Source organism: Phacochoerus africanus, chromosome 13 (genome assembly GCF_016906955.1).
Source record: "Phacochoerus africanus isolate WHEZ1 chromosome 13, ROS_Pafr_v1, whole genome shotgun sequence".
Taxonomy (NCBI): domain Eukaryota; kingdom Metazoa; phylum Chordata; class Mammalia; order Artiodactyla; family Suidae; genus Phacochoerus; species Phacochoerus africanus.
The window spans coordinates 11279026-11291739 of record NC_062556.1 but is presented as its reverse complement, the minus strand read 5'-3'; the positions used below and the strand labels follow the sequence as shown (position 1 = coordinate 11291739).

The 12714-nt window shown below is 37.2% G+C and overlaps 1 protein-coding gene across 8 annotated transcripts in view; it reads right to left on the bottom strand.

Moving 5' to 3' along the window:
• NBEA (neurobeachin) overlaps window positions 1-12714 on the bottom strand; it is a 636767-nt gene that overhangs the window by 446775 nt on the left and 177278 nt on the right. For all 8 annotated transcript variants that reach the window (XM_047756277.1, XM_047756280.1, XM_047756278.1 and 5 more), the window contains one exon: window positions 7604-7712. In XM_047756277.1, coding sequence (XP_047612233.1) covers window positions 7604-7712 — 109 coding nt within the window. The remainder of the gene's footprint in view (window positions 1-7603; window positions 7713-12714) is intronic.

Below are 12714 nucleotides of genomic sequence, written 5' to 3'. Positions count from 1 at the left end.
CTCATTGCACAGAAAACAAAATTTATCTCAAAGAACCTCCAGTTTTACAGTTGCCCTTTTAAGCCTCTATTTGATCATCTAACAGTGAGGGTAATAATGGCTTTGCCTATTGAATAAAGCTGCAAGGAAGATCAAATAAGGTTCGAAAACACTTTGAAAACTGTATGTCATAGTTTTGTTTAAATACAAGTTTTTCTTTACAAAAATATATTTAGAAATTCAGGTCAGCAGATATTTATTAAGAAGCACCCAGGAGTTCCCGTTGTGGCGCAGTGGTTAACGAATCCGACTAGGAACCATGAGGTTGCGGGTTCGGTCCCTGCCCTTGCTCAGTGGGTTAACGATCCGGCGCTGCCGTGAGCTGTGGTGTAGGTTGCAGACACGGCTGGGATCCCGCGTTGCTGTGGCTCTGGCGTAGACGGGTGGCTACAGCTCCGATTCGACCCCTAGCCTGGGAACCTCCATATGCCGCGGGAGCGGCCCAAGAAATAGCAAAAAAAATAAAAATAAAAATAAAAATAAAAATAGAAAAAAGAAGCACCCAGTACTCACATTCTGCTACATGTTTGAAATGGGAAACACAGTTGCTGGGTGGATCTATATTTCTAGAATAAGTTATTTAATTAATATTTCAGAAATAAACATAAACCCATGCCTGTCTTAATTAATAAAATGTTGTGGTTTCTGTCATTAAGAACCCATATGGGTTTTAAAAGTGGGGGAGGGAAATTGGGGGGGAGGTATAAATAAAATAGACAAATGTAGAGGTAGACATTTAATTAAAGGATAGGATTCAAAATGGGCCAGGAAGTTTGACTGCACTTGGTTAGAGACATGCATAGGAAATTATCCCTGACTCCTTCCAAAATAATAGGATGGAGGGCTCAGACCTAGGTATGGACATGAAATTCAATGTATCTTTAAGCCTTATAACAGATCTCAATTCACATTAACTCAAAAGCCAAATGTGACTAGTGGTTATCATATCAGACAGGGCTGATAAACAACAATAAATTAAAAGAACAGAGGTAATTTGATAAATATGCTGTTTATAGATAGGGATTTGAGGCATTATACATTTAGATTTTATTTTATAAATAGAATTATCTGGTAATTCATGAGTCACAGAAAGACTTTAGGGGCTTAAGCAGGAGCTACTGATGCCTCATCTCTGACCGACTGACTCCCTGGCCTCATTGTGCATAAATTATTTTGGATTAGTAGGTTCAACTTTTAAAACAGGAAGAGTACTAGTTCACCTCTTAAAACAGCAAACTATTAACTTCACTGTTGTATCAAACTGCTTCTACAGGTATTTGGAGGTCAGAGAACCTTATATTTTCACATTTTGGACAAGCTATATTAGTTAAATTTCCCTATTTGATGAGAATTTAAGGTCAAATATATTGTCTGAGACTTAATTTACTTTACAACTAGATGCCACTCTTCAAAATGATGCAATCTTTAAACTTTGGTGATCCAGATTTAGCCATCTACCATCCTGTTGGTCTAATAATACTATTTGGTTTATTAGTAGTATTAAAGCTTATACAGAAATCCCCTTTTACCTTTTTGTGGAATTAACAATGCTAACCAATCATATCATAACCATCTTTCTTTGTGTGTGTGTGTGTGTGTGTGTGTGTGTTTTAGGACTGCACCCACAGCATATGGAAGTTCCCAGGCTAGGGGCCCAATCGGAGCCATAGCTGCCAGCCTACACCACAGCCACAGCATCAGATCTGAGCTGTGCTGCAACCTACACCACAGCTCATGGCAACACCTGATCCTTAACCCACTGAGCGAGGCCAGGGATGGAACACTCAACCTCATGGTTCCTAGTCAGATTCGTTTCCGCTGCGCCACAACAGGAACTCCCATCTTTCTTTTTTGACCTTCTGTGTGGTTATGTTAGCCTTTCTTTTTAAAGTATCCTAATTAACTCAGAGTCCTTCATTCCAATTACCTATGATTATTTTTCTACTTTAAAAGCCTATATTATTATCAAATTGATCAGAGAGAGACCTTGAAAGTTAGTTCCTTCATCATTTCTGAACCTCTACAATATCCAACATCCAATATCAGAAGATTCAAATTTATTCTTTCTCCACCTAAGACATGGAATCAGAGATAAAATGTGAACACTAAGCGGGTGCCTGTGAATACAGAGGGTAAAGATGCTGCTGCACTTGCTGTTGAGCCACTTTCAGGAAGATGAATAGAAATACATATGAGTGTGTTTACACAAAGGAATTTTTCTTATTTCAAGGTTAGAAGTACACGATGACCTCTAAATTCAACATATAATTTGAATACATATGATCCTTTTATTTTAATATAAGGTTTCAGTGACACACAAAGACTTTCTATTCTATTGACACTAATAAGTCAAAGCAAACAGGGGGTCAGGGATTTGAGGTGGCAAGAGAATGATTAAAAACATATACAGGCATCACTGACCAGAGCAATGAGTAGGTAAGAAAGCCAAGATAAAAACACAAGTTAGGGAGTTCCTATCATGGCACAGCGGAAACGAATCCTACTAGATACCATGAGGTTGTGGGTTCAATCCCTGGCCTTGCTCAATGGGTAAGGATCCGGTGTTGCCATGAGCTGTGGTGCAGGTCACAGACGCTGCTCGGATCTGGCGTTGCTATGGCCTTGGCATAGGCTGGTGGCTACAGCTCCGATTAGACCCCCAGCCTGGGAACCTCCACATGCCATGGGTGCAGCCCTAGAAAATACAGAAAGACACACACACAAAAAGGTTAATCTATATTTGACACTAGCATTTAGAATCCTAATCTGATACTGTAGAAAGGTTTTAGATAAGAGGAAGAGATTAGGAGTTCTCGTTGTGGCGCAGTGGCAATAAATCCGACTAGGAACCATGAGGTTGCTCAGTGGATTAGGGATCTGGTGTTGCTGTGAGCTGTGGTGTAGGTTGCACATGTGGCTCGGCTCTGGCATTGCTGTGGCTGTGGTGTAGGTAGGCAGCTGAAGCTCCGAATTGACCCCTAGCCTGGGAACCTCCATATGCCACAGGAGCTGCCCTAAAAAGACAAAAAAAAAAAAAAAAAAAGAAAAAAAAAAGGTAGGGGGGAAGAGTTTACTGCTCTTGACTGGAGGTAGATTCTGATATTTTTGGCCTTATGCATATATACTGTGGGAAATGTCTATTTTGTGGCCACTTTTTAGTGGTATGACATACAGCAAATTGTTTAACCTGTGAGTCTCAATTTGCTCAAAAAAGAAATAAAAATATGAACTTTATTTGCTTGAAGAACCTGAGATAATGTATGTAAACAGTTACCAAGGTCACTATCATAGAAGTAGCTATTATTAGGGAAATACAAAATCAGAATCAAGATGCTCTGAATAGAGCAGGCCTTTCTATTAGTGCTTATTCAGTTCTACAGGCAAAATACTGGAGCAATACTAAAAAATTACTATAATTTTTAAAAATCGGCCATCTGGAGGGTAAAGTTTACAAATCATGTAATTTGAAGAATGATTGACACAAAGTTAGAAGATTAAGCTTAGAAATGAAAAAGACAAACTAGCCAAAAGAGCTACTTCATTTATCTAAAGGGCAGCAAGTCTTAAATTTACTGATGAAAATACAGAACCAGACATCTGAAAATTATGCCCTGTAGGCCAAATCAAGCCCGTTTTTGTAAATACCGTTTTACCGGACAGCCACATCCATTTGATTGATATTGTCTATGGCTGCTTCTGAACTACAATTGCAGAGTTGAATAGTTACCACAGAGCACACAGAGCCTGCTGGATGTTTGTGTGTCCCTCAAAATGCATATGCTGAAACCCGACTCCCGGTGTGATGGCACTGAGAGCTGGGGCCTTTGGGAGCTGATGAGGGCTGCAGAGCATTCATGAATGGGATTAGCGCCCTTATAAAAGAGACCCTGGCGCGCTCCCTCTCCCTTTCTGCCATGTGAGGAGGACACAGCAAATAGATGGTTTATGAAGCAAGTCCTCACCAGGCACCAGTCTGGCAGTACCTTGATCTTCAATGTCCCAGCCCCTAGAACTGCAACATACTAATTTCTGCTGTTTATAAGCTGCCTAGTCTATGGTATTTCATTATGGCATCCTGAATGGACCAAGACACCTTCAAAGCCTAAAAAAATGTATTATTTGGCCCTTTATCATAAAAGCAGGGCCTTCCCAACCAAGATGAAAATTTTATAATAGGAATTCTTGCAGATTATTGTGAAGAAGAAAAGGCAGGACATGAAACTATGTGTAGGACAATATTTCCTAAGAGATGTGTATGTGCGTCTGTATGTATAAGCAGGGAAAAGCTTTTATATATATTTTTAAGTATTAATGGAGACACTGGATAAATTTCATTTTAATGTTTTCCTGTATTTTACAAATTTCTACAATAAATGCATATTAATTGATATCAGATTAATACGTCGTTATGAGTAAAAGCAACAGAGGGGAGAGAAATTTCTCTACATGTAGCAGAGACAGAATTTTAACTTTGCAGCAAAGTTTTTATAGAAAGGTCAGATATGGAAGTTCCCATTGTGGCACATCAGAAACAAATCCGACTAGGAACCATGAGGTTGCGGGTTCGATCCCTGGCCTTGCTCAGTGGGTTAAGGATCCGGCGTTGCTGTGAGCTGTGGGGTAGGTCACAGACGTGGCTCAGATCCCGAGCTGCTGTGGCTGTGGCATAGGCCAGCAGCTACAGCTCCGATTAGACCCCCAGCCTGGGAACCTCCAAATGTCGTGGGTGTGGCCCCATAAATACAAAAGACAAAAAAAAAGAAAAAAAGGAAAAAAAAGAAAGGTCAGATATTAAGTATTTTAGTACTTGTGGGCCATATGTTCTCTCTCACAACTACTCTGTCATTGCAGTATGAAGTTACATAGAGACTACACTTAAATTAATAAGCATGGATATCTTCCAATAAAACTTGGAAATTTGAATTTCATGTGCCACAAAATATTCTTCTTTTCCCCTGCCATTTAGAAATGTAAAAACTATCCTCTGCTTACAAGCCATGCTAAAACCATAATTGAGCTATACCTGGCTGACGGCTTATATGAAAAAAAAAAAAAAAAGCAGCACTAGGAGTCTGAATTAGCACCCTATTAATTTATAGTACAATTCCATTAGAATCGTAGCATCTACTCTACTCAATGTCTCTCATTTCACTTTTCTATTTTTATGAAAAAAATCTGCAATGATGGAGTTCCCGTCGTGGCTCAGTGGTTAGCGAATCCGACTAGGAACCATGAGGTTGCGGGTTCGGTCCCTGCCCTTACTCAGTGGGTTAACAATCCGGCGTTGCCGTGAGCTGTGGTGTAGGTTGCAGATGCGGCTCGGATACCGCGTTGCTGTGGCTCTGGCGTAGGCCGGTGGCTACGGCTCCGATTCAACCCCTGGCCTGGGAACCTCTATATGCCGCGGGAGTGGCCCAAGAAATAGCAACAACAACAACAACAAAAAAGACAAAAAAAAATCTGCAATGATGAGGTACTGTCTTATATTTTCTGAGTTAGAAATATTATTGTGAGTGTTAAATAATGTCAATATACATTCTTATATTAAAGTATACTTGATTTCGGAGTTCCCATCATGGCTCAGTGGTAACGAACTAGTATCCATGAGGACGCAGGCTAGATCCCTGGCCTTGGTCAGTGGGTTAAGGATCCGGCATTGCCGTGAGCTGTGGTGAAGGTAGCAAATGAGGCTTGGATCCCGAGTTGCTGTGGCTGTGGTATAGGCCAGTGGCTACAGCTCTAGTTCGACCTCTGGCCTGGGAACCTCCATATGCTGTGGGTGTGGCCCTAAAAAGATAAAAGACCAAAATAATAATAATAATAATGATAATAACATAAAAATAAAATATACTTGATTTATAATGTGCCAATTTCTGCTGTATAGCAAAGTGACTTGGTCATACAAATATATAATTCTTTTTTAAAATATTATTTTCTATCATGGTCTATCCCAGGAGACTGGAGCAATATATATTATTTTAGCACAACTAGAGTGTCTTTGTAAAACAGACACAATACTTTGCCATCTGCATCTACAACAAAATAGTCCAAAATAGTATGTTAAATGATATGCTAAAGTGTGATAGCTGAAGGACACTTTTCTCTTGTTTTGACATGATGGGTATGCATGGGTATTAAAAAAAAGTTAGGTTGGGCAATATAAGTGGTACGTGAAATACTGTCAAGTTACTGATTGCACTGAGCAGCAGTGCAGTGATGAGAGCATACAAACACTCTGATGCATCTACTCAGCTCTGCTGCTATGATGCAAAAGCAGCCAAATGCAGTATAGAAGAGAATGAGCAAGGCTAGCTTCCAACAAAACTCTTTACAGATGCTGAAATTTGAATGTCATTTAAGTTTTATATGTCATACATTGTTTTCCTTTTAATTATTTTCAACCATTGAAAAATACAGGGAGTTCCCGTAGTGGCACAGTAGAAACGAATCTGACTACGAACCATGAGGTTGTGGGTTGGAACTCTGGCCTCGCTCACTGGGTTAAGGATCCAGTGTTGCCGTGAGCTGTGGCATAGGTCGAAGACATGGCTCAGATCCTGCGTTGCTGTGGCTGTGCTGCAGGCCAGCATCTGCAGCTCCGATTAGAACCCTAGCCTGGGAACCTCCATATGCCACGGATAACATTTTTACAGATTAATTTTTACCTACATTTTATCTCAGTCTCAATTCCAGGTTAATGCTGGTAGTTGCTACATATTAGAGATAAAGAGAAGGATGAGGGGAAAGGGAGAGAGAGAGAACAAATACATAATGGGTGTGGTTTATACGAGAAAAATTCTGCAAAACTGTTCAACTGACCCATATTCAAAGAAAAGACCTAGGACCAACATCAGAAGACTGGCAAAAAATGTATTTCGGGAGTTTCCATCTGCTGCAGCAGAAATGCATCCTACTAGGAACCATGAGTTTTCGGGTTCGATCCTTGGCCTTGCTCAGCGGGTTAAGGATCTGGCGTTCCTCTGAGCTGTGGTATAGGTCGCAGACTCAGCTTGGCTCTGGTGTAGGCTGGCGGCCACAGCTCCGATTAGACCCCTAGCTTGGGAACCTCCATGTGCCGCCAGGGCAGCCCTGAAAAGGCACACACAAAAAAAATGTACATGGGTTTGTTTGTTTTTTTTAAACAAAATTATAAAAATGTAAGTATGTGTTCATCTTTTTTTTTTTTTTAAGGATTACTACTTTTTGGGTTCAATGAACAACTACTTTTCCAATCAGATAGACGGTTTTCACTGCATACATTTAAAGTCATCATACACTTTAAAAGTTCCTGCCATGGCTCAGTGGAAACAAATCTGACTAGTATCCATGAGGACGAAGGTTTGGTCCCCGGCCTTGCTCAGTGGGTTAAGGATCCAGCGTTGCCATGAGCTGTGATGTACGTCACAGATGTGGCTTGGATCTGAATTGCTGTGGCTGTGGTATAGGCTAGCAGCTGCAGCTCCAATTCAACACCTAGCCTGAGAACCTCCACACGTCACAGGGGCGGGCACAAAAAGGCAAAAATAAAAAAATAAATAAAATACATTAAAAAAATTTTTTTTACCTCATAAAGTGTGTTGTATGTGGTGACAGTCACAGTGTTTGTATGCAACATCAGTCTTTCTCCAAGAAGAGTGAAAAGGCTATGGGTATGCATAATTTCAACTTTTCTCCTGGAAAAAAAAGGGGAAAAAATATGATGCTATGAAACATATCAGATTTTCTGATCACATGATTTTAGGATAAGTAAGTAAAATCTATAAGCAGATACAGAATCATATAAGTAGTCATTTTTTTACTACCTTTCATCTATAAAAAGAAATGACAGTTTATAGCTCAGCTGTCTTCTAAAATACGAAGACTACTATTTAAACAATTCCTAGACAAAATATTTACCCAACTAAATGTTAAGTGCACAAACTATAAAACATTGTATAAATGTTGATAACTATTATTTTAAAATTTCTAATAACTATTCAGGAGTTGTTTTATTAGGTTAAAAATATCAGTTTCTGTTAATACAGCTTTCTGTTTAAGTCTATGAAATAATCTGTTACAAATTTTAAATAAAAAATGTAAAATTATGGTTAAAAGTGTGTATAAAGCAAAACAATATGACAGAAATAAAGGGGATTCATTACTGCTTATATTTGTGGCTCATTTAACTATTCCTCCTTAAGTCTATAATTAGAACAGAAAGCTCTATTAAAGGCCTCCTGGGACACTTAGCTCTAGTCTAACGAATTATTATATGACTTTCATTCATGTAACATTCTGAGAAGTCAAGATCTGGAGCTCCTTGGCTCTCAACCCTCTTCATTTCTTACCTTGATTTTCTCTTGCTCCCTGTTTGGATTTGACAACTAAGATATAAACTCACCAGGTAAACACCAAATCTTTGTTTCTTTCTCCCTGAGCCCGCAGCTATACTATAATTCTAGCCTCTCTTAGACTTAGGTGTGGCCATTTAACTGGGTTCTAGCCAAAGGAATTTGAGCAGAACACTTATGGGTCATTTTTAGGCCTGGCCCATAGAAAAAGGGCTCCTCCCATGCTCCTCCCCAAGGCAGCATACAGGAGCCATATGATGTAGACGCAGAGATATAACTGGAAGAAGCAGCCTGGGTCTCTAAAATACAGTTTGAAGAAAATTACCTGCTGAGAATATCTATTTGGATTTTTAAATGAATATGTAATAAACTACTAGTTTGATAAGTTACTAAAATGTCATTGTTTGTTATAGCAGCTATTGCTACGTTAATTAATAAAAAAATTAAATAACGAACCACGTATCCAGGTACCATTCACCTGGAAATCCTCCTTTCTAACATCAGCCTTCAAGCTCCACAACGCACAACAACAGAGTCAGGGCAGCTGTTTCTTCACACCCCAATCCTCCTCAGGCCAGAGAGGGAAACAGCAAAATTACCTAAATCCAAGAGGAAGCTAGGGCATGTGTTTAATGGTTGTGTTTGTAAGACACTTAAATAAGACTGGAAAAAGTCAAATGGTCACTTAAAAAATCTGGGCAGATTGATACTATGGGATTATGGAGGGGAAGATGCTTTAGTCTCTTCCAACTCAAGCCACATCTAAGGAAAGGAGACCTAATGTTTTCATTTGCTCCCAATCAGGAAAAAACAAACACCAATGTTTACCCCTTGATATACCTCTTTGATACATGGAGCTGGGAGAAGTCATCTAAATTAGGCTGTCTAGAATTTAGAGTAATCTCCTAACTCTGACACTACAATTTCAGCTACTAAAGAAATTCATGCGCTCTTGACGATCTATATCCTCCGAGGTAAATGTTTATGGAGCAGCTTAACTCTAGCTCTTGGGGGACTTGAAGAATACTGCACATTTACACCAGGGAAGAGATGAGTCAGGTTCCTCTGGCAGTTTGCTTTAAAACAATGCTCACCAATAAATGCTGCTGCACAGCAGTCAAGCTAGCCCCAAATGGCAATCATCACTTGAGGCATAAAGTGGGGACACCGGCCCTGTATATCACATAATCATCCTGTTTCCGACAGGACCTCTAATGAAAGATCCAGCCCAATGCATTCAGTTCAGAAAGGCTTCACTAAGCCATACATTCAAGAAACTAGCATTTCGAAACTGCTTAACTTTTAAGACCTCAATAGACTTCAGAATTTAGTGCCCATTTGCTTTACTTTTTAAATTTTACAAGATTTCTGCCCACTCGGATTAACAGTGCAATTTACGGTCTTAAATTAACTTTTAATCCATACAAATCACACACTTACTAGCTTACTAAACATTCCATTAAAAACACACTCCAATTTCTTTCTTCACAAAACAAACCACCATTTTTATGGAGGATGGTTAAAAAAAAAAAAAAAAACACTTCTTATAACAAATTCAGAGAATACGTTGGAACATGACAAGGACAAGAGAAAACCCGTAATACCATAATACAGAGATAATCATTACAAACATTACTTTACGTTCGTCTAAACTAATTATGTTGCACATACACATATGACAGATATAGATGATATCAATCAAATGGATATAGTTCTATGTAAGATAATCTGTAGCTTGTGTCCTATGAATCAATAATATACTGTCTCTTGTATTTTCACTGTCATTAAATACAACTGATAATCAGAATGTAGCACCATTTATCCATTCACTACTACTCTTGATCATTTATCTTATTTCCAAATTTTTTCCATCATGAACAAAACTTTGTCCTTTTATTTAAATGTTTTGGCATATCTTAGGGTAATTTCTTGAAATGGAAATGATAGTGTTAAAAGTTGTTACAGTTTATGTTATGAGACTTTGCAGTTTATGGCTTCCAAAAATACATGCATTCATATTCCAACATCAAGGTACATATGCATTTACCAGCAGTTTCACCAAGCCTATGTATAATAATAATAGTCAATTTGATAGGCAAAAATTAGGTCTTATTTTACTTTGGAAGAAATGCTGATAAATTTTCAAAAATCTTTTGACCATTTACATTACTTAGGACAACTGCTCAATACCATCCTCTGGCCGCTCTTTCCTCTATGTCGTCATCTGCTTTCTTGCTGATTATAAGAACCCTAATAATATTAAGAAAGTTATTCTTTCCTTAAATAATTAACAAATATTTTCAATTTTTTGAATTTCAGTGGATGGGGAGAGAAGACGAGAGAGAAAACATGATTTGGGGTAAGATTCTCTCTCCTTCTCTATCCGCAATTCAGACATTAAACAGTTTTTTGCTGCTAATTATTGAACAGTCACAATTTAATGATGTTCCTGACATCTAAAGCTACGTGCATTAGCATGTGTCCCTGGGGTTTCTATTTACCTCTTTTTTTAAGCTCATTCCTTGGTATAAAAGCTACTAGACTCATCACAATAAACATTCACTATTCTTATTTTTAACCTTATATTTACATATTTCACTCGTTTGTTCACCTGAGTTAATTTTATAATAGTTTTTGAAAAATTTTTTAAATAAAACCTGGAATTTTTATTGAAACTCTGCATTATGTTTATAAATTCATTCTTACGAACCTTTACATAATTGATTCTCTCCATTAAGGTACATAGTATAGCTCTTCTTAACTGTAGTTATTAAATTTTTTCATGGTTTTCAGGAAATGTACTAAAATTTTACTTACATTTTAAATTTCCTCCCTAATAAATAGAAAGAACATTTTAGGCTACTATTCTATATAGTATTCTATAGTTAAGAATCATTAGTTATTCAAATAGTAGACACTGTTATATTTTTCAAACTCCTTCAGTCTATTAGGATAATTGTAAAATTTTTGAGATTTGAACCCATGTTCCCTCAGCCTTCTACTTCTGAGACTAAGAATGGGTAAGCTATGGGAATTCAAAAATGCATGCACCTATCACTATTTATGGGGAAATGCATCAAAACAAAGCAAAGAATTAAAGGACCATAGAATGGGTCTGTTGAAATATCACATGATGATCATTAGTGAAGCAAAACAGGATTATGTTTACCTTGTTTATTAATGATCTTATATTACTCTTCCCACATTTTGTTTGATGGAAGAAGTAGTAATGCATACGTACAGAAAACCCCAAAATAAGTATTTAAGAATATGCGAAGCAAAATGATATAATTACCAAGGACAAGATGTGAATGTCTTATATGTTGCCATAAAATAATATATTTTCTTATAATTATTATAATCCATCCTACAATTGTAAAAGCACTTCATTCCAAATCTCTCAATTTTTGCTTAATGAGATATGAAAAAGTTTCATCCATTTCATCAATTCCTTCAAGAAATTCATTCTTGTAACCAGCGATCCTTTCAACAGTTGTTTTATTTTCTGCTTTCTTGATGCTAATCTTCATCTTTATTGATTTGGATTTCCTAGGGTACTTTTTTGTCCTTTAATCAATGTTGTAATATGAGTTCATATCCCTCTAATTTTAATCTTTATTCTTTAATACTGGAAATACTTGAGTATATTTTTGCTATCATACATAGATAATTTTAGATAACTTCTTATTTTTATTTTATTATCTTCTCTTTACCAGTTTTGGAAACATTTCTAATTTTATTACATTATGGTCAAAAAAATGGTGGCCAATAAAATCTGTGTCCACATTGTTTGATTTATGGCCAAGGACATGATTTTTTTTTTAGTAAATATCCTATAGTCATAAAGTATATTTTCAAAGGATATAAGATTGAACATACATGTATTGAGTCAAGTTTTATGAATATATACTCGATTTTTCTATATCTTTATATATTACCTATTTAATTGGCCCCATTCTGAAGGAGAAATACTGTCTACACTACTGCATCTTATTAAGTACTTACAGCATCTCTAACGGTTTGCCTTACAAAGCTGAATGCAATATCTGATGCTTTCAGGCTTATGACCATAATATCATCTACTTAAAGTACGCCTTTCATCAACACATAATGTTTTCCTATATTTTGTTTTGAATTTTTAACTTCAACTCATTCTATTTTGTGCATTCAGATCACATCTGATTTCTACAACGCCAGCAAAGTTTTGCATTCTTTTTGTTTGTTAGCCCTTCACTCGCCCATTTATATTTTTTAAACCTGATTTTGTAAAAAGAAAGGAAATACAAAATAAATATTCCCATAGCTACCATGACCACAACTCAAGAAATAAAATATTAAAATAAGC